We start from the raw sequence: 27,333 nt of genomic DNA on the forward strand, positions 1-27,333 counted from the left end.
TGTGTCCAACCACAGCGGATTATACCAATGCAAAAGAATATCACTACTCCAACCACCCCTTTTCCTTTGACAGAAATATGTAGCTGTAGCCATAATAACCAGGTTGATAACGCCACTTTCAGACTGGACTAGGTGCAGTTTATAACCACTTTAAAGTTGTTTTCCTGCACTTGGGATGCTCAGAATTTGCTAAAATCTTGAGTGGCCTGTATATTCTGAAACCCAATCGCCCTAACAAATCACAAGGCAAAGCTGTAGAATAACACACAGGCAGGTGAGTGAAGGTATTTTATGTTTAATACATCTGAAAAGTATGCATATACAAAGAACTCAGACATGAAACAAAGCATGGGTTCAACAATGAGTCTACCGGTTATCCGGGAGGATGGAATATATTCCTTACATATTAAAAATTCAGGAAAAAAAAAAAACAAGTTGAAACAGGGGTACTGGTAAAATCCTTATTAACACGTGTATTTTTTATATTATGTTTTAGATCGGAACCCTAAAATAAGGATTCTTAGACCTTGCATGCAAAATGTACATAAAACAGGGAGTTTTTTCTTTTTGACTGGTCCCTCATGTATCAAACTAAACAAAACGGGGAGGGGGTATCAGGCACATGTATAGTTTAATAGTTTATTAGGAATTTAAGTGATAACTACTAGTATGTTTAACTAAAAATCTAATTTGTTCCTCCTGGTATGAAAACCTTTATAAAAACCTATATTTTGGTTTGATACAGCCTGCTAAGACACTGTCAAAAAGTACATGCAGCCCCTCCAAAAACAAGGGAACTAAAGGCGAACTGACATACAAAAATCCTCTTTCAGAAGCATGTGCAGTTAACGCTGATCCAGAACTAGTTCCAACTGTGCATGCTCTTCTAGGCTCCATGACAGTGAAGAGACATAAAGAAGATCAGAAGATGCACCTGTGAACTCCCCTGCTCTGCATTTTTACCTTTTCTCTGTATTAGACTGTGTAGGAAGGGAGTAGTAGGGTAGGGGGGATTCTCCATTAAAAGATGTAGCATTCAGTCACAAACAATTTGGCAACTCGTGGCCACTATCACCTAGTGCTCCCCAAATTAAACAGCTGACCGAAAAACAGAAGTAGCCTGCAGAGGCTAAAAACAAAGGCAAACCCATATTCTACGGTTGCTTTCTAGGAGACCATTAATAGTCCTGAGATTTGTATTTTAAAACCTATCCTCAAGTCACCTCGTGTACTTTTTTGCAGTAAAGCAGAGAAAGGAATTCCTGATTACCAGCAATTTGGAGTTAAAGTTGGGCTGGAAAAAAAAAAAAGAGCTTAAAAATTAGTCTGTTATGTATGAAGCATGCCTTGCTCTTAATATAAGACATTAGAAATAGTAAACAACACAATAAAAAAGGAAAAAAAAAACTAGTAATAATCAGTGTTTTTTTTCTTCTGCAGATACATATTGCTCTACTAATATTTATACGGAATTCATTAGGTCACTGGGTTTTGTTTTCAGACACCCTACTATTCTGAATGGTAATGAACGCAGAGCATCTGGCATTATTGCAAAACAAATTAACAGTTTATACTTAGGCTGATTTTAACATTGCTTTTAGTTTGACGTCGACACCAGCACAGCAAAAAAGGGGACCACGGAGGAACACTCATAGCAGACTACACTTGCGTTTCTTCTTGGGCTCCGGGGGTTCCAAGGCGGCCAATATCGCTTCATCAAACACGTTCTTTAGGCCTTTCTGAAAGGGTTTAAAGGAGAGATGGGGTTTAATTTTTAGATGTTTAAAGCAGTGGAGAAAGAAAAACAAAAAAAAAAAGCAGAAAATAAAACTGCATAAAAATAATGCATTTGATCCTACAGTCATTAATACTTTAGTCCGTTTACTTTAGTCTTTGCATACAAACCGTCACTCATTCTTAAAACAGTTAATTTTTAAAGAAAGGAGAGGCCAAAAAAAAGATGTTCTTTTACCATTTTGAACTAAAACTTTCATGGAACATCTCTCAGATGACAACCTTTAGAATTAACTCAAGTGTTGACTTGCCCAAAGTTTTCAATACTATGTAGTTGTTCTTTTCCTCCCTATTTCAGTGTCACATTACATCAGCTTTTATGTTAAAGGACACAAGTCTACCATTTGGTTTAAGACATGTAGAAACTCATGTTCCACCTATTGAGACATGTCATTTCAGAGTCAAAAGGCCACAAAAAGGTAGAGTTCAACTTAAAATATGTATTTAGGAATGGACAAGCAATGAAAACAGTACAGCTCATTTCAGTGAAAACACCAAGCAGATATAACCTGTTTAAAAAAAAAAGACTCCAGGAGACTAGGAAAACCTTGAGAAGCATATTAAGAGAATACTGGGGCATCATGGTCTTCGTGTGTAAATCAAAGTCCTCTTTGGTTGAAAACAGTTCGTTTTGAAGCTCTCTTTCCAATCAAGTCCACAATAGGTTTCAGTAAAAAGAATTATTTAGAAGCAGCACATGGCACATACGGCAACATGTAATATACTGGATGGGAAAAGCACCATTCAGCAGGCATTGTACAGATTACTTGAAATGTTTTACAGAGTTCAGGAACGGCCTATTGAACAAAAGCAATATACAAACACGAGGTCCATGGGTTTTAAGAGCATGTCAGAGCAGTGAGCCCTCAGCTTCACTCACTGTGAGGGCAACTTGCTTTGGCAGCCATAGACAACAATGCACCTTGCACTTCTAGAAAGAAACAATTAACTAATGAAATGGCATTTTCACTATTAAGCATTTTATGCAGGCAACACCCAAGTAAGCAATTGTGGCATACCTTGCCGCGTTTAAGAAATGGTACACAATTTTATTACATGTAAAAGATCAAATTCCCATCATTGCACAAAGTTATACTGCAGAAATAGCATACCGAGAGCTGTCAGCCAATCAGAACAAATTTCAGAAGAACCCACGTAATTAAAAATTGTTAATTAAAAAAGTTATTACAAACAGAACCACGTAGTAGAACAGGGAATTTTAAACTGAAGTCTTTTAGATCTATCAACAATCCTATCTTACAACAGTACCGTGTAAATATATGACCACTGGGGACTTTTTATGCTTTTAAAGGAACCCCCTCCCTAACACGTTACCCTTTTGCTGCAAGGAAATACAGCAATTGTGCTCTTTTGGCTGCCAAAGGTTAAGGGTTCATAAAAGAAACAGCAATTAGTTATGCCAAAATAAAGAAGTTTATAGCTAAACATTAACATTTGGACCAGAACAATTTTTAAGTCTGATAAATGTTTATGGCAACCCAAGAAACAGTTAAGAGAGTCCAATTGTTGCCTTATAATGAAAAAAGAAGGGAAGCTAATGCAAGTAATTTTGGGATCGATTAAGGAAAGACGCACAGGTTTTGTCAACATCTTGTTTTTATTCATATATATATTTTTTTCCCTTTTTAATACGAGTTGCTACAATAAGCGGGCAGAGGAAGCAGCATCAAGAGGGGGAGAAGAAAACAGTTTAGAATATACAGCACTTCCTTTTTGGCTGAGTTTCCGGAGGCTCGAGGGCAGCTAGGATAGCCTCATCAAACACATTCTTCAGACCTCTCTACAAGACAGAGGGGAGGAAAGAAAAGAGCAGCCAGGTTAGAGGATTAGAGAGAAATAAGCAGCAGACATACAAAGAGCACTAAGGAAAGTTAGCTGAAACAGAAGCAATTCCTAATCACCCGATCCCGTGGCAAGAGAAATCATGCTACGGTTAGTAAGATTAGTGGTTACAAAACGCTTTGGCTGCAATATGTTTATTTAGTTCACATCATATATAAAGGAATAGCTTTAAAGCTATTTAGAGGAGATTTCTACCCATTTGCAAAAAACTGAGTATCCCCAACAGCAAGTAGACCTACCGCCCTCCTCCCCCCAGGCTAACTGCCCCCGCCCCCCGGGGAAATGCCCCATACTTTATACTTACCCCTCAGCGCAGATTCTGCCAGCGGAGTTCCACGCATCCATCTTCTGGGTCCTTGGTAAGCTGACTGGGAGATCCGAAATTTCTGGTGTAATTCCGCAAATGCGCAGTTGTTGCAAACTGGCAAACTGCTCCAACTGCATATGTGCCGAAATACCGACCTCCCAGTCAGCTTACAGAGGACCCATAAGATGGATGCGTTGAACTCCGCTGGCAGAATCTGCGCCGAGGAGTAAGTATAAAGAATGGGGCATTTGCCCGGGGTGTGGGGCAGTTAGCCTTTAAATGCTGAATGACCCAGATTTACATTCTAGACTTGTATGGTTAAAGTTGTCAAGATTAACATTCAGCATAGGGGCTGTTCAAGTCAAGCCAAATATACAACCCAGCTGCTTGAAAGGGAACATGCTCCAATATGAAACAAGTGTATATGGCTATAACCTGCATGAAATATATCCCACAGCTTAAACCCTCCATATTGTATATGATGCCACCCAAAGTGCATTTAATTAGCTCCTAGTAATATCCTTTATAAAGGGCCGCAGCGCTCTACATAGATGCAAAATGCATACAGTCTGTAGATCTAAATCAGTTCTTCTAAGTAACTCTTGTAGCGGAAATGAGAATTTAAGAAAAAAAATAAAAAAATTGAAGAAAGAAAACCTGTAATGCATAGCGAAAATAAAAGGAAACTATAAATTGAAAATATCACTGGAAAGCAATTATTATTTGACAGGTCCCAGTAAAGCCAAGTGGTCTATAAGATATCAGGACAATATGCCAGAGAAGTGGCTTATGTAGAAGCAGGGGCATAACTACAGACCTTGCGACTGTTCAGTGCCCAGGTGATGCATAAGATACTGACTAATAAGCAATTTCACTCTTGCAAAATGAATTATTTATGACTGTTTGAAAGGGTAGTAGATTACATTTGCTGTACCCAATAACTTCTAGTTATTCCACTGTTAAAGACCATATCTTTGACTACCAATTCCTTGTGGATAGTCTGGAATATAAACTGAAGTGCTTTTTCAGGTAAGCACTGAATGAGTTGCTGCAGGTCAAGTCTTTTCAAGGGAATTTACCGGAGATTTACAAGGGGACGGTTTACTGCAGGCACAAGAGTTACGGTGGCCATAGACACACAGATAATATCGTACAAAACTCATTTTCGTACGATATTCGGTGCGTGTATGGTAGAAAAAGAGCCGACCGATATCGGCAGAAGACTTGGATATCGGTCTTCTCGTTGATTGTGATGGCCGGAAAATTTTGATCGGGTGCCTTTGAAGGAACCCAAACTTCGCCATTGTTAGTGCTGAATCGTCACATACATGTAGAATTCTATTGTTTCTACCTGTGTATCTGATGATTCAGCTCTACACGTGTGTATTGAAATGAATGATCTTTCTTCGAAACATCTTGTCCAAGAAAGATCGTAATTCTTACGCCTATAGCCACCTTAAGTCCAAGTGGTTAGGCTATAGATGACCGAGCTGGGGCAGCAGGAACAGCGTTCCTTAAAGGGGTTGTTCACCTGCAAACACTTTTTTTCAGTTCAGTTGGTTTCAGATATTTCACCACAAATAAAGACTTTTTCAATTACTTTCTATTTTCTACTTGTGACCATTTTTCTAATATTGAAGTGTAAAATTAAATTTTTTACCTTCTAAACCAGCTCTGGGGGGGGGGGTCACCGACTCTTAACTGTTCTAAATGGATACACTTAGACAAATTTGTTATCTTCAAAGGCATTAAAGGCAGCTGTTGATTGAATTGACACAATAGTTCCTAATATTCCACAGATGTTGCTGAGAAATGTTTCAACTAAATGTAGCACATTATAATAGGTCAGAATCTGCTCCTAGATCACTGAGCTGCCAGACTGAAACCCCAGAGACAGGAACATTAAACTTCAATTTGGGGAAAATGGTAAAAAATAAAAGTTGGAAATTGAAAAAAAAAGTGTTTATGATTAACAAAATCTGAAAAAATTCAACTGAAGTGTTTGGAAGGTGAAACCCCTTTAAAAGCTTCTCTGAATTCAGTGTATTGGACTCATAGTGTCAGTGCAGAGCATGTGGTAGGCAGCTTGATAAAAGTAATCTACAGAAAAGTAATCCACAGAACTCCCATACTCTAAAGGACCATGGTTAATTAAAATTTTCTGCATAAACAGCAACAATGATCTAGCATCACAGGATAGTTCTGTAGGTCATGGGTTTAAGAAAAAGGTTTCCAATTAAAATTGGTGGGGGGGGGGGAGATTAAACAAAGGATTAAATCATTAGAAGACAAAATAACAATATAATGACTGCAAGGAAAGTTTCATGTTGAAGATGAGGCAACAGAATTTAAGCAAGGGTGTTCTATATATGCCTGGGGATGAGATGTAGAGGAAAGGAAAAGAGATTAAAAATGAGAAGGACAAAAACAAAAAGCATGGATGGTACTTGAAAAGGTACTAACTGGACTCTCCTAAATCTATTTTCCAATGGTTGCCTTCAGGTTCCTTAAACGGAAAGTTAAATTGTGTATTTATACAAATTCAGAAATGTTGAGCACTTTACAAAATTATAATTAAAAGAGCATTTTATACTGAAAAAAAAAAAAAGAAATGTGTTCTGATGATCTGTTTAAAAATACTCTACCAAATCAAACAAGTACATGCTAATTTCATAATATGAATTGGTATACAATACATTCCTATTTATTGACAGTCACCTTTTCTTATTTTTACAAAGTTATACCGAATCAGCCTTCAAGCTATTTATACTAGTCCAAATTCTAAATGACTTTGAAAGCTACAACTTATTGAAGGTCTAACAGCACAACTATTAAAGACCATATATAACACAGCTATTGTTTTCTCACCTGTGTGAGTGCAGAACACTCAACATATTTAACTGCCTTTAAGTCACGGGCCAGTTTCTCAGCTGTCTCTGGAGTGATTGGTTTCTGTTTGTTTTTTGCCAGTTTCTCAATTGTTGAAGGATCATCTCTTAAATCTATCTGGGTGCCAACCAGCAGAAATGGAGTTTTGGGACAGTGATGAGTGATTTCAGGTACCCACTGAAAACCAAAACACACACACAGTTTAGGATTTAGAAGTGCATAATACTTAAAATTATAATCACAGTAAATGACTTAAAATACCTTTTCTTTCACATTTTCAAATGAAGATGGTGAGACGACTGAGAAACAAACTAGAAACACATCTGTCTGTGGATAGCTAAGCGGTCGTAATCTATCATAATCTTCCTGTCCTGTGGATAGAGAGCAACATTAAATTAAATTAAACAAAGCATACATGGAACACTGCCACCATTTAAACTGGAGTGAGTTCATTTACTACAGGCAGGATGCCTCATTTTATTAAAACAAAATGATTGGTCAAACGTGTTACAATTAGTCTTGTGCAAACAATAAATGTAGCATGCAGGTAGTCTTTATTTTGAAGTACCATATAATGGAACATCTCTAATGAAGTCAGCTATCTGAGAAGCAATCACTATATATTTCTGTGCCCCTGTCATTCAAGTAAATGGAAGCCACCTGTCACCATTGGTGGCAGTTTTCATCCGTCTAAATGGCAGGCATCAAAGAGAAATGTTACATGAGCCACAGGCCTCATTTCCATAATTGCAGGTATAATTTAAATAAGGTTATTATTAAATAAGATACAATTTTTAAAAAAGACATATGCTAAAATGACAGAACAAAGGAAATAAGACCCAAACTTCACTTTTCTAACAGTTAAAGGGGTTGTCCACCTTTGAGATAACTTTTAGTATGATGTGGAGAGTGATATGGAGAGTGAGCTTGTGATACTAAGCTCTATAGTTAATATAGGTATGGGTATATAGAATTTAATTAAAAGTAGGGAGGGGTGTGTGTATGTTTGCTGGGTTTCATTTGGAGGGGGTTGAACTTGATGGTTCAACCCAATTTAACTATGTAACTATTTAACTATTCTGAGACAATTTGCAATTTGTTTTAATTTTTTATTATTGAAGGTTTTTGAGTTATTTAGCAGATCTTCAATTGGCATTTTAAGCAATCTGGTAACTATGACCCAAATTACCCTAGCAACCATGCATTGATTTTAATAAGAGACTGGAATATGAATAGGAGAGAGTCTGAATAGAAGGATCAGCAATAAAAATTAGCAACAAGAATACATGTGTAGCCTTACAGAGCATGTTTTTTTAGAAGGGGTCAGTGACGCCCATTTGAAAGATGCAAAGTATCAGAAGAAAAAAAGACAATTATAAAAAATAATTAAAACCAATTGAAAAGTTGCTCAGAATTGGTCGTTCTCTACCATACCAAAAGTTACTTTAAAGGTGAACCACCCCTTTAAGAAATTCTATTATTTTAAAATGCATAAACATGCAGAGCGGGCTTGTTGAATACTGCTTAATACCAAAGAGCAAGCAACTTCAAAGTGCTGCTGCCAAAGAAAAGATGAAAAAAAAAAATGTCTCATCATGAGAAATTAAGTTACACATGCAGCTTGCATAGTAGTACGGTAATACTATAAGGACATTAAAGGAATGTGAGCATCAAAATTCCCCCAAAATCATTAGTCTATGACATAATTCACAATTTGCCCTTTGCAAGGTTTGATATTCTTCATAACTGTAGATAAAATGGTTTCCTTAATAACCTGCAATAAATAGGTGCTTACCTGCTGTATCAAATAACCCTAGGGTGTATGGTTCCCCTCCGATCATAACCGTTACGGCATAATTGTCAAAAACCTGTGGTAAAATTAACAAATACATTAATGTTGAATAGGCACAAAGGATTTTTGAAAAAGAAGCATATGTACTCATAACTTCCACAAAGATAAACATTAGTCTTCCGTACAGACCAGTATCAATTGCTTGGATATGATTTGGGTGAGGATTTAGGTGAAAGAGAATTTGAAGTTCATAAATTTGTGTGGGAAGTAGGGGGTACAGAAAAAACCCAGTAAAAAACAAGTTCTAAAAATATATCAGAATTACTTCTTAATTCCACTGAACACTATATACAATAAACTCATGCTGGAAGACTGACATCAGCATTGTTCAATGGTAGAATTGGGTAAAATAAAGAGTACAAAACTGAATAGAACAGTAGTAGGTGTACTTACCGTTGGTACATACTCAGAAGGGAACTTGTTTGTTGTGTAAGAGATAAGCAGACATGTTTTACCCACAGCACCATCACCAACGACTACACATTTAATTGTCTGCATGGCTGAAATTTTCTAGTGTGAAGGTCAGCAAAGTTGGTTCAATGCAGACCTGCAAAGAAAATAAAGGATTATTGTGTCTGTATGTAGTGTCTCATTTTACTTAGGTTGAACTTATCCTACTACGTCTTAATCAAACCACAAACAATGTCACTTTTCCTTTCTACATCCTTGCTACTCATATTCACAGGAATAGCAATTTACAGCAAACTTTATTTAGCCAATGGGTGAGCTTTCCAGGTGAATCAACAGATTTCCTCTTCTTGCATTGCTCCTCTGTTTGACAGAAAAAAAGCCCACCCATTAAAAAGGCGGCCTAGTTCAATGCACGGTGCAAAGTGATCCAGTCAGCACCTGTACCTTTCAAGCTGTTTCACGCTGATGCAAGTCCAACAGTTTCCACTCAAAACTTGTTAGCCAAATACTTGTATTTTGGACAGCACCACTCACGATTCTCTTTTTCTTTAAAAAGCCTTTATTCAGCCATGGGTTCTGACCCCTAACAATTCGGCAACGTTTCAGACCACCATCGGTCTTTTGTCAAGCCTTGACAAAAGACCGATGGCGGTCTGAAACGTTGCCGAATTGTTTGAGGTCAGAGCCCATGGCTGAATAAAGGCTTTTTAAAGAAAAAGAGAATCGTGAGTGGTGCTGTCCAAAATACAATGCACGGTGCAGAAATAAGAACAACCCTTAAGGTGGCCATAGACGCCATATGAGCTGGATCTTTCCCCAATATGCCATTAACGAGCATGGCTATATCGGGGGTAACCTGAATGTGCGGCTGTATGGCCGAATGATCAGATTACAATGCACAATGGGCTCCGGCGGGATCGGTCAGGTCAAAATCAAACTTGACCGATCTCCGCCGGACGAAAGATGTCGGCACTCTCCACACACGATCTAAAAAATCGTACGAATCCTCGATTCGTACGATAGGATCTGTGCGTCTATGGCCAGCTTTACTCCTGTCAGTCCCTTAATCGTACACAAAAAAAAAAATAGAGTGCACTACCTATTAGAAAATACCCTCTCGGGTGTCAGGTGCTAAACAGTCTATCAGACCTCTTGCTCCGGGTCAAAGCAAATCATAAGCAAATCCAAGGAACTATAGCACTCTGATCCAGTTTTTAAGTTGCAAAAGTTTTATGGCTGGTTTATGGCACACTTGTTGCATACTTTCTATTCTTTTGCCAAAACATCAATTTCACACTCATCTCTTTCGCCATATCATTTCAAAGGTTTCTAATTTGGGGGATAAAAGGAAAAAGCATGTATTTTTTTCTAAATTCATTCCTGTAAATGACAGGGTGTAGTGTTTGTCGACTGGTAAGCTGTCATTATACAAATACTTTCTGGTTTGGGTGCATTCAGAAGATAAGAGAGACAACAGCATCAATTGTGACACGAACATAGTAAAGAGTTTCCCTTTACCTACTAACTGAACATACTGAACATTAAAGGGGATGTACGGTAAATCAATTTAAGAACTGTATTGGCATCTGGAAGAAAAATGACATTTTCGATCACCTCAGCATAGGTTTTCAAAGCTGGCCATACACATCCAGATCAAAGAGCAGATCTGGTCCTGATTTAGCCACCCACGAGCTTGGCCAAATTGGATTCATACAGAAGCAGAGTGCATCAATGTGATGATATGGTCCTCCTTATATACTGAATAAAGTACCCTCTCTTGAAAAAAGTATAAAGGATATTATAAGTTACAGAGGAGTTCCGTGAACATATAAAAACACAAGGCCGAGTGATTTTATACAGGTCATGGAACTCCGAGGTGACTTTGAATATCCTTATATTTTGCAACAGGGGGTATTTTATTTGTTATAATAGACAAATTATGAGACAGAAATGACATACTAAGCTCTAATTATAACTGATGACATCACTAAGCATCGTTTATAAGGATATTTTTTTCAGGATATTCATTGCTCTTGTGCATTATAAGGGAATAATTAAACCAGCAAGATGTTGATTGGACAGGCCACTGGTGGGCCCCATCCACAAGCTAATAGGATGTGACTTGGCACAGAAGGACAGTCGGCAGTTTTTGGGGTCCTTGTATGGCCACCTTAGGTCTACCACATGCTGTTAGGGGTCTGTAAATTATCGGATACACTTCTCCTCAAAGTAAATAAATGGGTGTACAGATTGTTGACAGCATAATCTTGCGGACCTTAGAAACGTGCACTGAACTGGATGGAAGAAGCATGTCAGCACATTAATTCTGCTGTGAACGGCAAGTGACTCATGAATGTTATAAAGGGACAATACACCACAGCTCTAAAATTTATAATTTCCTGCTAGAATTAAAACATGACAAAACAGTCCAACTATAAGCAACTGCCCATCGTGGTTCAAGGCAAGAAAGGGAGTGCCCACTACCAAACTTGCTTGTAACACAGAAAATCACTAGTCAGTAGGCTTTCAATCATACCTTTTGTTAAAGGAGAAGGAAAGTCATCTTGCACTTCGGGAGTGACAAATGTTAGGCACCCCCAAGTGATTGTATTGACTTACCTGAAACCCCCGGGCCGGTGCTCCTATCAGCAGAAAAATGCACCGGCCCAGGGTTCTTCCAGCGAGCACCATGGAGTGATCCTCTTCCGGCTTTTTCTTTCTTCTCGCGGCTGCGCATGCGCATTAGGATGAAAAGCTGAACTTTAACTAAAAAGTCAGCTATTTCGTTCTACTGTGCATGCATCTGCCCTGGGAAATTTGAAGAAAGAAGAAGCTGGAAGAGGATCGCTCCATGGTGCTCACTGGTATAACTCCGGGCCGGTGCAGTTTTCTGCTGATAGGAGCACTGGCCCAGGGTTTCAGGTAAGTCAATACAATCACTTGGGGTGCCTAACATTTGGCACCTCCAAGTGCAGGATGACTTTCCTTCTCCTTTAAAAAAAAAAAAAGCTGCACTCAATTTAGTCAATTAGACTGAGGAAGCAGCATAAACTTCCTGTTTGAGCTTCCTGTCAAGATGATAGTTACTCGTTCCTCTTTTGTATTTTAAAACTGCTGTATGAATATGATCAGAGACCAAGTAACATTGCCTTAATACTGCTGCATGGTGAGGCTCTCTGTGTTACCTAAGTGGCCAATATTATACACAACAGAATAATACACTCCCCAGCAATAGAAATCAGACCAAATGTGATTTCAATTCTCACTGTAGCGCCCAATCACTGCCAGCCACCCAATAGACCAATAGTGTGATTATCCATGAGGCTGGTAGTGATTTGGGGCTGCAGTGAGAATTGAGAACAGGGAAGAGATAATGGTGTGATCTCAATTCTCGCTGCAGAGCCCAATCACTGCCAGCCAACCAGGAGAATGGGAGAGCTGCTTGACCATAGGCTTTGCCATCACAAGCTGCTAGGAAGAGATGTATCTCAGCGATACTCTAAAAGAGAGGAAACACATTGGTGGGATTTCAAAGTGGAATATATAATAATCAGACTGATCTGCAACTGAACGATGAAAGCATTAAAGCTCTACACATCAAACTGCCAAAGTTACAAGCCACTAAGAGGGAAAATAGGTAACTGTTAAAGGGGAACTAAAGTCTAAAATAGAACAATACTAGAAATGCTGTATTTTGTATACTAAACATGAACTTACTGCACCAGAAGCCTAATTAAACAAATTAATTATGTTTTCAAAGTTGGCCGCAGGGGGCTGTCATGTTGTAACTTTGTTAAAGATCTTTGCAAGACCAAAACTATGCACATGCTCAGTGTGGTCTGGGTGTCTCTTGGGAGGTTAAGCTTAGCAATCATAATAAATTATCAAAACAGCACAAGTCAAATAATATCTGTCATAGAAGCCGATACTGAAAGACATTAATAATCAGAATATACAGACATCACTGGGTCTGTAGATACAAATCTCTACACAGTCGCCAGCTGCTTCACAGGGAAACAAACAAAGCTGCTTGAGTTCTGGGAAGTAAGGTGGGGGCCTCCCCTCTGCCGTTTGAAAGTTTGAGTTTAAGCTCAGCTTGCATGAAACCTGAGGCATTAGTACCACAACGAACCCTCTAGGTAAGTGAATCGGCCGTACTTGCCTGATCCTCTTCCAAACAGTCAGTAAAGAGTAAAGGGAACCGGACTTTTCAAAATGACCTGATCCATATGGGCCAGGGAAAGCCAATGAAGCTCCCTCTAGTGGTCAAAGTTCTACCAAATGACCTTAATGGAGAACTAACACCCCCAAACACCAAAAGACCCCCTAATCTTGCAACCCTTTAAAAAATTGACCCTATAATGCAGAGAAGCGCAGCAGAGCTCCTACTCGCCATCTTCCGGCTCTTCACCGACACGAAGCCTGCGGGAGCATGCACAGTTGGGCCAAGTAAGGAATCGTCTTCAACTGCGTATGCTCAAATCGGCGTTGAGACCCAAAGACAATACGAGAGCCAGAAGATGGCGACCGGGGGTGGGTCTGTTGCGCTTCTTTGCATTTAAGGGGTCTTTATTTTAACTAATGCACATTGTGGGGAGGGAGAGGGGCAATGACTTATGGGGGGGCTTTTCGTAGGGGGGTTAAGTTCTCCTTTAAGTGACTTAAAGAGATCAAGGAGGCACCACAGACAGATACTCACATGGGACCCGCCTATGGTAGCAGCAATAATCCATGAATTACAGGGAATTGAAGATCTGCTCCTATGGGAGTATTGTATTCGCTTACCCCAGTGCGGGCGTAGGAGTTCTAATATGGCCAAACAAATTAGAACTAAGTTTTGTAAGAAGTAGACAAATTTAAATAGCTGGAGATGTGTTTTTACCATTGGCTCAGTTCAATGACCTACTGAAAATGAGCCGGTGCTACAGTGTTTATAGACAACAGCAGTAAAAGAGGTTTATAAAGTCGGTTTTATTGAATGATATTTCTACCCTTAATTTACAGCATGCCAGCATATTACAGAGTTTTTACAGTGAACATTTATTCCTCACTGCCCCAGTGGAGTTAAGTACATGCAATGGTGTCAACTAGATGTACTGCTATCAATAAACACTATAAATTTCTGACTCAGCTAGAAGACGTTATGCCAACAGTAATAACTCTGCTAAAGAAGGTACTTCTTGCCCATAAAACCCTTACCTTTCTCATGCAAAAGCATTTGCGCAACACTAAAATAAGCACACAGGAATAACACTTAATTAGTAGCAACACAAACCATTGAAGGCAATATTGTGTATACCCAATTGATATAAGCTTTACAGATAAAAGCATGTACAACAGTGTAGGTTCTATTGGGAAGGGTCTTCCTATGTCTCAACAGTATTAACAGGGTAATTGAAGACAATCCACATTTGGTAATAAAATGATCTACCTAGCAAGGACCAGAGCTCAGTATAATGGACTTATCTGTGCATTGATAATATTATTTACTTTGCAAGGTCCAAAACACGGACACGGATCTACAATTTTCCTGTTCAGTTCAAGAACTAACAGAAAACCATAAATTTTTGATGACCAAATCCATAGTCCAAAAAGTATGTTAAAGGGGATTTGCCACCCAAAAAAAGTATTCAAAATCCTATTTTATCACATTAGTTAAACAAAATGAACTTTAATTACTATATAAATTATTTGAATCCAGTTTCCTTCAGTCTGGGAATTCATAATTATAGCAAAGCAGGCAGGAGCCATTTTGTGGACACTGTTATTAAGACAAGCCTTCCTTCATCTCAAAATCTTGTTTGTGTACCAGAATGGGGGACCCGATGTCCATCCCCATGCCCTGGCTACACAAACGGTGAAGAGAATGGGGGAATGTGTGGTAAGCAGTGATATCTAGGAAGTGCTGAATGGAAAATGAAAGTAATTGTCTGCCCCACCTCTATGCCTAAGGCATAGAGGTGGGGCAGACAATATTTAATTGACAGCCGAGATTTTTATATGAGCTTACAACAGCTATGAATGCTTTAATAAAAAATAGAAATTGGATTTCATGTTTCATTTGAAAAGGTCTTTTATTATACAGCTTTGTGTGTCTGGTTGACAGGTCCACTTTAAGTTCAATTCACTGAACCTGTGTTTAAGAAGAGGTGTTTTACTCATTTTACTATATTTTTTAAACACAGTGCCTGTACGGTTTTATTTTTATTATTGTGTTTATTATTGTATGGTGATGAGTATTAAAGGAAAATTTTCACCAAAAAAATGAAATTGTTTTAAAGGAATGACAATTTAATGTACTGTTGCCCTCCCTAGTAAAACTGATGTGTTTGGTTCAGAAACACAACTATAGTTTAGATAAACAAGCTTCTGTGTAGCCATTGGGGCAGCCATTCAAGCACAGGATACACCGTAGATAGCAAGTTCTGAAGAATCTCACTGCATACTACAGACGTTATTATCCACTTTGTATCCTGTGCTTGAATGGCTGCCCCCATGGCTACAAAGCAGCTTGTTTATATAAACATTGTAGTCTTTCTAAAGCAAACACACCAGTTTTACCAGTGCAGGCCAACATTACATTAAATTGCCATTCCTTTAAAACAGTTGAATCTATTGGTGTTACTGTTCCTTTAAGTAATTATTTAAACATATATATGAGCAGCTAAAACAAATTAAAAAAAACAACACAATGAAAAACAAACTAAATAAAGGAAATGCTGAAAGAGTTGAGACAAACTTTTGATACAGATTGTTGGCAGGTATGTTTGTTAGTTATCTGTAGAGACACTGTTGAGGAAAGTCAATGAATATCTTAAGCACAATAAGAAATCTAATGATGGTATATATCACACTGGTGACTTGTTACACCCATCGCCCAGAAAAGCAAAGTACAGATTGTGCTGTTTACACATGCAAACAGCAATGGTAGAGAGGTGGGAAAGTAATGACTATGCTACAGAGCAGCACTACATTTATAAAGTAGTGGACATATCTGCATGGTAGATCTACAACAGAAGCTGTGGCAGGATATTCATACAAAAATAAAATCAACACTCAAACTACCTTCTACAAGACAGTGGCAGAATAACTGTCTGGCTGAGACAGGCAACTCTTGAACTAAATATATTTCAAAAATACAGGTTTGTATTGGTTATCTGGAAACCAAATACCCCGGAAGCCCCATATTATTGGAAAGCCATCTACTATAAAGTCCAGCAAATAAGTCTATTGCCTTTTTAATTAGACAGTCCCTTATACTGGATCCTTACAGAGCTAGTGTAAATTCATATTGGTGCCAAACAAAATCTTTGGGTTTATTTAATGTTTAAATGTGATTTAAGCGATCCAAATTACAGAAAATGAATATAGTGGATGGCATGCCTATTTAAACCTTCACAGCCAGACTTAAGCATCCAAAACACATTACATGTGGATGTAATATGACTGATATGCCTATCTGCACATAAACCAGTCAACAGTGAATAGTTTGTTGGTGCCACAGAAACTAGATAAATTTATCCCATACTTTTACTATACCAACAAAGTTCTTTCATGGACATCCTTAAAGGAAATCTATACCCTCAAAATGAATACTTAAGTAACAGATGGTTTATATCAAATTAAGTGGTATATAAAAGAATCTTACCAAACTGGTATATATATTTATGTAAATATTGCCCTTTTTGCTCTTGCCTTGAACCACCATTTTGTGAGTCTCTGTGCTGCCTCAGAGATCACCTGACCAGAAATACCACAACTCTAACTGTAACAGGAAGAAGCGTGGATGCAAAAGACAGAACTTTGTCCATTAATTGGCTCGTGTGACCTAGGATCCGAGGGGCGGTCCTTATTTTTTATGGCAATTTTCTATTCACGATTACCCAATGTCACATGTTAATAAAAACTATATTAAAATGGTTTAGCTGGGCTTCACATATGAGCTGGTTTATGCAATATATTCTTATAGAGACCAATATTGTTTAGGGGGTATCATAATTATTTATTTATATAGCGCCGACAAGATACACAGTGCTTTAGTATAGTTTTCCTTTAAAGGAATTGTTCAGTATAAAAATAAAAATTGGATAAATAGACAGGCTTTCAAAATAAATATTTTTTTCAGTAGTTAGGCAAAAACGTAATGTATAAAAGCTGGAATGACTGGATGTCATAATATAATAGCCAGAACACTACTTCCTGTTGTTCTCTTGGTTTCCACGGATTGATTACCAGGAAGTGACTTGAGGGGGGTGCATATGGGTCATAAATGTTGTTTTTGAATCTGAGCTGAATGCTGAGGATCAATTACAAACTCACTTAACAGTTATGTCCCATGTACCCCCCCCCCCCTTCAAGTCGCTGACTAACTCAGAGTTAGAGAGCTGAAATGCAGGATGTCGTATTCTGGCTATTATGTTACACATCTGATCTCTCTAGCCTTTATAGATTTTGGCTAACTATATTAGAAAAATGTTTTATTTTGTACTGCATATCTATTTAGCCAATTTTTATATTTACACTGAACTGTTCCTTTAACATGCGCACACATATTAATGGGGGACACCGCTGTAGCAGATTAGAACTACATTTCTGCATCAGTTACATGTTAACAGAGAATCATTTAACAGCATATATTGATATATACACACATCTCCGTGACAATACTGCCCACACATTTGTCACATTGACAATGACAATTTTCTTAAAGGAAGCCATGTGGCACTCTACATTATTTATGGTACACTCTCCATTTCAAGTGAAATGCAGTGTTCTCCAATTTTAATATTTTTAAAAGCTGCACCCAATCACCATCAACAACAATTAACAAAAAGCTAAAGGCAAACTGCCAAAATAAAACAGGCAGATACTCGAATCAAGATATTGATATGTATATTGATCTGTAAAAATCACTTCGCTTCTCCCGGGTTATAAAAATGACTAATTATGTTCTAGAGCTCCAAAGCATCACTATTTGTCACTTACCAACAAATTAACCAAGGGTAGGCTTAAAGGGATAGTAACAACAAAAATGAATGTGTATGCATTTAAATCTAATGTACTAGTACTGGTAAATATTGTGCACTTGCTTCAAATATCGAATTGATTAGGAAACAAACTACTATGTAGCCAAAGCCATTTAAGTTCTAAAAGGCTGTATGTGACTAAAAAACACATTTTCAGAGCAATGAGTTTCAGTTGCATCCCACTCATTGGTACAACAAAGTATATACTTCACAAAAACCAAACATGAAGCGGCTTCAATTTTCCTGTTTAGCTCAAGAAATAAACAATTGCTCATGATTAAGATTAAGGCAAAAAGTATATGTGGCACAGACCCAATCTATTGAACAAGGGGTTTAATACAGTCCCTTTAAGAAGTGTTAAAGAGGAAGCAAGCAGTTGCATGAATACCATGAAATACAATATTTCGATATTACATATTTTTGTTAAAGGGAAAATATACCACTTTTTGACAGGAGCATTGAGTTGGGTTATGCAGCAACAGTAAATAAAAACTATATGGGCTGCCTTTTTTGAAAAACACAAACACATGATTTCACAGACTGAGAGGAAGCCATGAAAAATAGTTTATTGCTTGTCAGGACCAGTCCCCCTCATTCCTCTTTTTCTTACAATGTAACACAAACCCCTAACTTGTTCCATTGTGAGATGATGGATTAGGAGACTTGGAAGTCTTTGCAGAGAATCTGTGCAGCACCCACCATAGAAAGTAGAAGGACTTGAAGTCCCAGAACCCATCACTTAAATGCTTCAAGGTGAGGGAGGGGTTGAAATGTAGGTGGGAAGGGGGGGGCTGGTTCTAGCAAGCAAAGAGACTGACTAATGTGGTTTCCATTCAATCTGTGGTAGGTTTGTAAAAAATGATATACATTTTTCAGTTCAGTGTTTATACACCTTTTCTACATAACCCAACTTAATGAACTCGTGCCAAAAAGAGGAGATATAGTTTTCCTGGAAAAAAAAAATGAGTCACTTTTGTTAGTGCTTGAATGGCCAGTGTATTTCCTGGTATTCATGTGACTGGGCTTCCTTCCTAAAACAACACTGCTTCTTAAATGGACAGTATACCATATTCTTAAATGGGCTTGTGCCAAAAATACTTTTTGGCTATTGTTGTTATGAAACATTAAGTTTTTTTGTATTTCTCGTGCTAAACAGGGAAAATGCAGCTACACCATGTTTGGTCCTTGTGGGGTATTATCAGTACACTGGAAATATGATGGTCTACTAGGGATGGGTGAATTTAAGCCGTTCAGCTTTGCCAAAGGCGAAAATTCTCTAAAATGCATTAAAGTCTATGGACGACAATTTTTTTTGGCACGCTGTGAATTTTTTTGGACACAAACCATTTTTTTTGACGAGCGACATTTTCTCGCATTGAAGTGGACTGCACTGCGCAGTAGATGAAGTCTTTTCCAGAAAGAGATCAAAATAATCACCTATTAAAAAACAAAGTTTGGCCCTTAAGGCACCCATTCAAGCTGCCGACAGACCAAGTCAGCAGTTTATTGGCCCATGTGTGGGGCTATCCGACGGGCTTCCCCGATCGACATCTGTCCGAAAGACGGCCAGATCTCGATCGGACAGGTTAAAAAAAATCTGTGCGTGTATGTGGTCCCGCGATCCGCCCGCCCGTATCAGATGCATTATGATCCGATCGTTCGGCCCTAGGGCCCAGGATCGGATCAGCCAGATATCGCCAACCTCAATGTGTCACCAAACATGCGGATCTCTGCGTCTATGGCCACCTTTGTGGTCAACTCAAACAGATCTTACGCACACTGGGAAGACAAATTCACTTGTTTGCCTACCTTTCCAATTACGCAGACCTTTTGATATTTAAGGTCAGTTTAGCTGGTGTATATGCCAACAATTTCTATAGTAATGTCACATTATGGTAATATATAACAAATATCAACTAATTTTCCACTTCAAAGTAAATGTCACATGCTGCAAAAAAACTGTAAACCTTCAATGATTAACATAATAAGCTTTTTTATTCCAAATATGCACATTTTGACTGTTCTTTCTATAAGAGAAATAAAATTTTATGTACTAAACAAAGTAAAATATTATTGCCAATCTGATAGCACTCATTGTTCATTACTTAGAAAATGTTTGGGCTTAAGGCTGTATATAAGCACTAGACTAAATACAATGTCCATCCTGATCAAGAACCAACCAAAACCTAAAGGACAGCAAGTGAACTGCAGATAAATGGGCCTGATCCATATGTAACCAATTTAGATGTCAAAATTCAAAAACTTTTTATATGATAGAATTTTACTGGCTGCAGCATTAAAGCAGAACTGCCAGAGCAATAATCATTAATGCTGACTGGTGTGATTTGAAAGATACCTTTTGTGGAAATGGATAATGCACTTTCATAAGCCACTTACAAGATTGGTTTTATAAACTGTAAGCATGACTATTTGCCTTTATTTATACACACAGGGCAATTTGTTGCCATGACTTTTGAAACTAATTGCCACGACTGATCACCATACCACAAAAATTGCAGCAACTTGTGCATTACTGTACTGCCACTAAGTTGCCTTGCAATCTCGGTTTTAAAAGTCAAGGCAACTTTTAGCTAAAAAAATCGGATTCAAATCAATGAAGCAGGGGCACTGAGCAGATCTGCTTCTCTCAGACTGCAAAATACACAGCGGACAACAGACTGCGTGACCATAACCTAATGGTGGCCATACACGGGCAGATAAAGCTGCCGATATCGGTCGTTTGGACCAATTTGACAGCTTATCTGCCCGTGTATGGGGGCTTCCGACAGGTCTTCCCGATCGATATCTGGCCACGATATCGATCAGGAAGGTTGGATTTTTACCCGAACGACCCGTCGGAGCCGCTTGGCGCATCGTAATTTGATCGTTTGGCCATATGGCCGAACGTTCGAATTACCACTGATATAGCCATGCAGTTTAGTGGCATATCGGGGAAAGATCCGCTCGTTTGGCGATGTCGCCAAACGAGCGGATCTTGGAGTCTATGGCCACCTTAAGGGTTAGTTCACACGAGGAGATTCGGGGAGATTTTGTCGCCTGGCGACTAATCGCCTCGTCTTCTGAGCGACAATCTCCCCGAAACTGCCTCAGTGGGTTTTCCCATAGGCTATAATGAAAAGTCGTCTTCGACTAAAGCGTACGCGGCAATGCGTTTTCCATAGTCACGCGAAGTTGCCTCCGTAAGTGCTTTCACTTAAAAACAAAAAGCCACATTGTCTTTGCATGTGAAGTGCAATTAAAATGCCCAACAGTCCAATGTGATTATTGAGCAGAAGGATTTTTCAAACTGCCCTGTTAAAACAATTCTCTCTGTAATCTATCATGTTTACCACTCCATGGGTTTGAACCCTTTGCTCAGTGTGCTACAGCAAACTCTATTGAGTTTTGCTAAGGAAAAGAAAAATACAGATTTCCCAGTGAGGGTGTCCAATTATATTTTTCCACCTTGCTGTTTTCATAAAGAAAAATAACACAGACACTTTTTAGGCAATGGCACCCACTAGGATGGAAATCCCCAAGAATAACATTTCACTTGGGATTTTTCATTTGGGCCTTGCTCTACCAGGATCCATTAGCAACGAGCAACAATGTGATGAGCTTTTCTTCTTTTTTTTTTTTTTAAGGTCTTTGTTTTTGGTCATGGGCAAAATGCACCCGTTAATAGCGCTGCTCCGGCAGACTGAAACACATTTCTTCAAAAGACACACTGATTTTTTTATATTTAATTTTGAAATCTGACATGGGGATAGACATACTGTCAGTTTCCCAGGTGCCCCCAGTAATGTGACTTGTGCCCTGCAAGTTGGAGTGATGTCATCGCCCTCCCCAGAGCCCATCAGCAGAACAATGGGAAGGTAACCACATAACAGCTCTCTGGTACATATAAGAACACCACTCAATAGTAAAAACCCATGTCCCACTGCGCGTCCACCCAGAAATAGCATACAAAATACAGCTACGAACGAGTGTGCAAAACTTACTCCAAATGTTCTCTCAGGATTATAATTATGGGGTCACAGTATACAACAAAAACTTCACCCAAAGCTGCCTTCTAGCAAAATGAGTCACAGGTATACTCCAAACCCACATCTGTCCTGAAAGGAAATCCATGTAAGCTAATGCTACTCTTATAATGCATGCAGTTGTAATTGGCTCAAAGGAGTGACCCTTGGTCTAGCCTTTTCTATTATTGCCACTGATGAAATAATTTTACAAGTTATCCCCTTTTTTAGAAAATATAGCTTTTAATGTTTAATATTGTATTCAGACGTTTGGTTATTGTCAGAAAAGAGGCCAATATTCAATATATTTATATAATTTGTAAATAAAATGCATAAAGGTATTTTCCCTCAGCTTAACTTCCTCATCTTCCTTATCTCTTGTTAAATCAGCCAGAAGGAATTCCAAGTAGCAGTAATAAAGGCTCATTGATCCTGCTTTGTTTTGTGGGACAGTGCCTCTGATACAGACAAGTAAATCCAGTATCCCTGCCATAAAGCAAGAATGGGTTTCTGTTATGTGCCACAAAGGAAACAGAAAATATTCACAAGAACCAGGAAACATTCCTCAGTCCCAAGCACAAAAAGTGGCAATATATTTCCAGCAGATAAACAAAATACGTCACCCCCTCCTTAAATATACACGTCACAACATTGTACTTTTGCATGACAGCATTGTGTAAACACTAATTTTGATAGCATCCCTTAAAGCAGCATTCACTGGGAGCAAAAGGCAAAAACAGTCAAATTTTGAAACATAAAAAATATTATTGATGCAGTGAAAAGGGAGTTAGCTGATGACAACTTGGACGATGGACCTATGGTAAACGTGTTAAGACTGCTATAATGCCAAAAGCTAAAAGTGAAATATACCAAATGTGGCCCCACCACGTGTGGCCACTTGCTGCAGTGACAATTCCAAAGGACTGGATCTTAGTAATGATTTATTTATCTGCATGCTGATATTTGGTCACCAATAAGATCTCTGCCAACTATGCAATGTTTCTGCTTTTGATGGGGTTGACAGATTGGGTACTTTGTTAGATGCAGCCACATTCTCCTTCTGGTCAAGGGTATCAAAGTCTCCAGTGCAGTTAACCTAACTGATCCCCAACCAGTGGCCCAGGAGCAACATGTTGCTCATCTACCCTTTGGATGTTGCTCTCAGTGGTCTCAAAGCAGGTGCTTATTTTTGAATTCTTGGAATGTACTGCCAAATTGAGCCTCCTGTAGGTTACAGTAAACAGAGAGGCTACCAAATAACCAATCACAGACCTTATTTGGCACCCCCAGGGACCTTTTTCATTCTTGAGTTTGCTCCCCTACTATGTTTACATTTGAATGTGGCTCACAGGTAAAAGGCCTGGGGATCCCTACTCTAAACCTAATATCATGCCATCTACCTTGTGTTCAGCAGCAATGGCTGGTAGCACATCAACTGCTGGTACCCACAAGGGTGGAATTTTGATCAAAAATGCAGTTTTCTGGCGAAAATCGACTCTATGTTCCAGCAGTACCAACAGGCACAGACCCCTATTAGAAAGTACGACAAATTTTCACGTGGTTACTAAATAAACTCTGTGATTGCCTGTTGATATATAACATTAACTGCGAACCGATTGGTGCCCGCTGTGAAGTTGTTTTGAGCACCACCAAAGGAGGTGGAGAAGTTTAATTGCAAATCGCTGCTTGGGGACCAAAGACCTAAGTGATCATGAGGGAACAAAACTGTGACTGGACTGCAACTTGACTTTACCAAACACCTAAACTGCATGATCTCTAACATCTCCCACAGATAATATATCTTTATAATGCGCTAAAATCAATGCCCGTGCAAAATTTTGTGTAAGTATGCCAATCAGGGATACAAATAATTCATGTACTAGTAGTAGAAGGCACAAAATGTTGCGTTGATGCAGGCCATTTATTTTGCACTGATTTCTAAACCCCAGAGGCTGTATGTTTACATAGGGCAGAGATCCTCATCCAGTAGCTCGTCAGTAACATGTTGCTCTCCAACCCCTTGGATGTTGCCTCAAGCAGGAGTTTATTTTTTAAGTTTTCGTTGTATAAAAACTAGGTGCACTGCCTAACGGAACCTCAATGTAGGTTGACAATACACAGAGGCTACCAAATGGCCAATCACAGCTCTTATTTGGCAACCCAAGAACATTTTTCATGCTAGTGTTGCTCCCCGACTCCTTTTGCTTCTGAATGTTGCTCACGGGTTCAAAAGGTTGGGGATCTCTGACATAGTGTGCGCTGCCCACTGTCCTTTCCCTTTGGGTACCCTAGGACAGGGGTCCCCAACCGCCGGGCCACGGGCAGTCTTGAACTGGGCTGCTGAGCCTAGCGATCAATTAACGCGGTGTGCCCAAATTGGACGCCGACCACTCCTTGCAAAAAACGGGCGACCCTCTAGCAGTTACGATCGCGACCTACCAGCAGCATCAAAGTGCAGAAGCCAGAGGGACGACCCGGGATTAGTGTATTTCAGCCAAACACTAAAAATTCGTGGCTGGTATGTGTGAGGCCTGGATGCTGGCTGACAGTTTAAGCTGGCCATAGACGCAAAGATCTGATCGTACGAATCCTCGATTCGTACGATTTTTGGACCGTGTGTGGTGTCCGGGGGAGATTGGACAGGTTAAAAGATTTCTGTCGGCTGCCGATAATTTCCCTGCATGTATTGCTGATCGTACGATTTTCAGAGGGAGACTGTCACCAGCTTTGTCCGACATAACTTTCGTACGATTGCTGTCAGGGGCAGAACATCGACTGATCTGTTCTTTTACTACTTTTTTGATCTGAATGGTTAGTGGCAGGTCTGGAGATGGGGAAGTCCGACCGTACGAATCTTAGCGTCTGTGGCCAGCTTTAGAGTACGGAACCTGCCTCTCTGCCCTACCCTCCCCCAGCAGCAGTAGTAGTAGTATCCTCCTCCCTGCACTGTTTCCTCCCTGCTCCCCCCCCCAAAACACCACCATCCGCCGATCTACCGGTAACACATCGCACCCCCCACCACACACACAGATACATGACAGATATGCTGTATTAGGCTCTCAAGGGACAATGTAATTAAGGACTGGATGTAAACATGTAGCCCCGCGTCAGATCTAATAATACTACAACTCCCAGCATTCCTGGCAGACACGCTGACTGATTGAGCATTGGGGCAGACAGAACCAAGTAAAAGAAGGTACAGCTAATGAGAAGCCATACCTAGAGAGCCAGGTCAGCCTAATAATAAAGCAGAAAGTCATAATAGTCCAAACATGTCAAACTGCAACTCTCACAGCCTCTGCCATGTCCTGCACAATCAGCCGGCAAATGACCCCAAGGACTCGACCACCCAAATGCCAAATAGCCCGACAGGGAGCGGTAGCGGGCCGCTCCCCGTTCCTTGTTACAGAGGCCACCCAGCAATTCACAATCACACAGAGCTCCTCTATATAACTCGCGCCATATCCACTCTATCCCTCCAGTACCCCCGAGCGAGCAGATTATGTTCCCCCAAACACTCAGCTCTAGGAAAGATTCCCCACTTACCCTCTCCCCTTCTCTCCACCGGGCGTTGGCAGCTACTCGCAGGGTTTCCTAGGCTTGCAGGCAGGGGTCAGACTACGTAATTATGTCACGACGTTCTGGAAGTTGTGACGTCATTGCACTATGCGGCGATGAATTGCTGTAGATTGACAAGGGAAGGAAAGCGGAAAAGGTTTGCGGCCATCTTTTGTCTGGGCTGCTGCAGCGCTAACAAGGCGTTTTTACACAGCGTCAGAAATATTTTCTGCACCCAGTTCCTGCGAATATGGACAGGTGGAGTTGGTGCTAGTTCAAATCGTTCAGGGTTTTTTTTACTAGTTAGCAAAACTGGTAGTTTATCGTCTTTTGCAATATTCCATCTTCACGTAAAAAAGAATTAAGCGTATATTGCCCTATCATGAAATGGCCGTCGCGAAAGCATGACTTCCGGTCAGATGATTTTCTGCTTGGCCAAGTAGTACACCTATGCAGGGACGATATTTTGGTTGAATAAAATTGGGGAAGGTGGGATTATTTGGTGACAATGACAGTGAGATATATACCGAAGGAAGCACAGGTAAAGGGGTCGTTGCAGAGTGTTAGTCTGAGGCGAATGACAGCGAAACACAAGGTAGAATGTGCTACAGGCTCAGTCAGACACTGAAGCGAACCCTGTCTATAGCTGTTGGAGTTGTAGTCCTGCAGGAATAAAGACAACATTTGAAAGGGTGGTACACCTTTAAGTCAACTTTTTGTATGTGATGAAATGGCTACTCATCTCTCTATTCATGGCTTCTCCTATTCATATTCCAGTTTCTACAAATCAGTGCTTGGTTGCTAGGGTCATTTGGGTCCTAACAACCAGATTGCTGAAAGCGCACAATGGAGAGCTGCTGAATGAAAAGCTACATTTTCAGTTTTTTAAAAGTCACAGGCTGATTTTTGTTTTGCGTGTCCTCTGCTATCCTGCACTTCTCGTACCACTGCAGCATTATGTCAGTAGTCCGCTCTCCTCCAGACAAGGCATCACTTCCCACAATGCCTTGCACGTTCTCTATTTTACACCTGCAAAAACAGAGGAATAACGGAGGCTTGCAAGGCATTCTTTATCTACAAACAACATCGAAATCACTGTCTTTTTTTATGAATGTTTATTAAAAATGTATCTTGGGTTTTACTGTTGTTTTTCTGTTTTTTGATGTTGTGCAAAGAAAAAAACTTTATGGCTGGACATCACCTTAAAACACAGTTCTAATTTCTTATTTTTTAGGGATGCACCGAATCCAGGATTCTGTCTGGGATTTGGTCTTGTTCGGCAGGATTCAAATTCGGTTGAATCCATGTACCTGGCCAATGTAATCCAAATCAAGTGATTTTTTTTTTGTCACACAAACAAAGAAGTAAAAAAAGTTCTTAACTATTCTTAGCATGTGCAAATTTGTTTTCGGTATTCGGCTGAATCTTTCACAAAAGATTCGGGCAAATCCCAAAATAGCGGATTCGATGCATCTCTATTATTTTGATCTCCCAGAGGTTCTGGATATTATTACTTATTGCCTTTTTCTGTGTTTTGCAAAGACTTACTGCTGGCTAGTAGCACTGAGGAGCTGTCTACCTAAATTTCAGAAGTGTTATTGCTCTCTGTTA

The 27,333-nt window shown here is 39.5% G+C and overlaps 1 protein-coding gene across 2 annotated transcripts; it reads right to left on the reverse strand.

The window, feature by feature from the left end:
- Nucleotides 1–279: 279 nt before the first annotated feature.
- Nucleotides 280–26,822, reverse strand: cdc42.S (cell division cycle 42 S homeolog). Of its 2 annotated transcripts, none has more exons than XM_018227910.2 (6): nucleotides 25,711–26,822; nucleotides 9,099–9,252; nucleotides 8,649–8,721; nucleotides 7,115–7,224; nucleotides 6,833–7,030; nucleotides 280–1,739 (listed from the first exon to the last, which is right to left on the reverse strand). In XM_018227910.2, the coding sequence occupies exons 2-6, from the start codon at nucleotides 9,201–9,203 to the stop codon at nucleotides 1,650–1,652; spliced, it is 576 nt and encodes a 191-aa protein (XP_018083399.1). In that variant the 5' UTR covers nucleotides 9,204–9,252; nucleotides 25,711–26,822; the 3' UTR covers nucleotides 280–1,649. The 2 variants fall into 2 exon arrangements, with proteins under 2 accessions (XP_018083399.1, XP_018083401.1); XM_018227912.2 differs by lacking the exon at nucleotides 280–1,739 and adding an exon at nucleotides 2,215–3,595.
- Nucleotides 26,823–27,333: the final 511 nt, after the last annotated feature.

The sequence above is a fragment of the Xenopus laevis genome, chromosome 7S (genome assembly GCF_017654675.1).
Source record: "Xenopus laevis strain J_2021 chromosome 7S, Xenopus_laevis_v10.1, whole genome shotgun sequence".
Lineage (NCBI taxonomy): Eukaryota > Metazoa > Chordata > Amphibia > Anura > Pipidae > Xenopus > Xenopus laevis.

Coding starts and splice junctions, on each gene's coding strand:
- cdc42.S (XM_018227910.2), bottom strand. CDS start 9,203: ATGCAGACAATTAAATGTGTAGTCGTTGGTGATGGTGCTGTGGGTAAA. Junction 8,722..9,098: donor CTTCTGAGTATGTACCAACG/GTAAGTACACCT, acceptor ATTTTACCACAG/GTTTTTGACAATTATGCCGT. Junction 7,031..7,114: donor TTGAAAATGTGAAAGAAAAG/GTATTTTAAGTC, acceptor TTTGGTTTTCAG/TGGGTACCTGAAATCACTCA.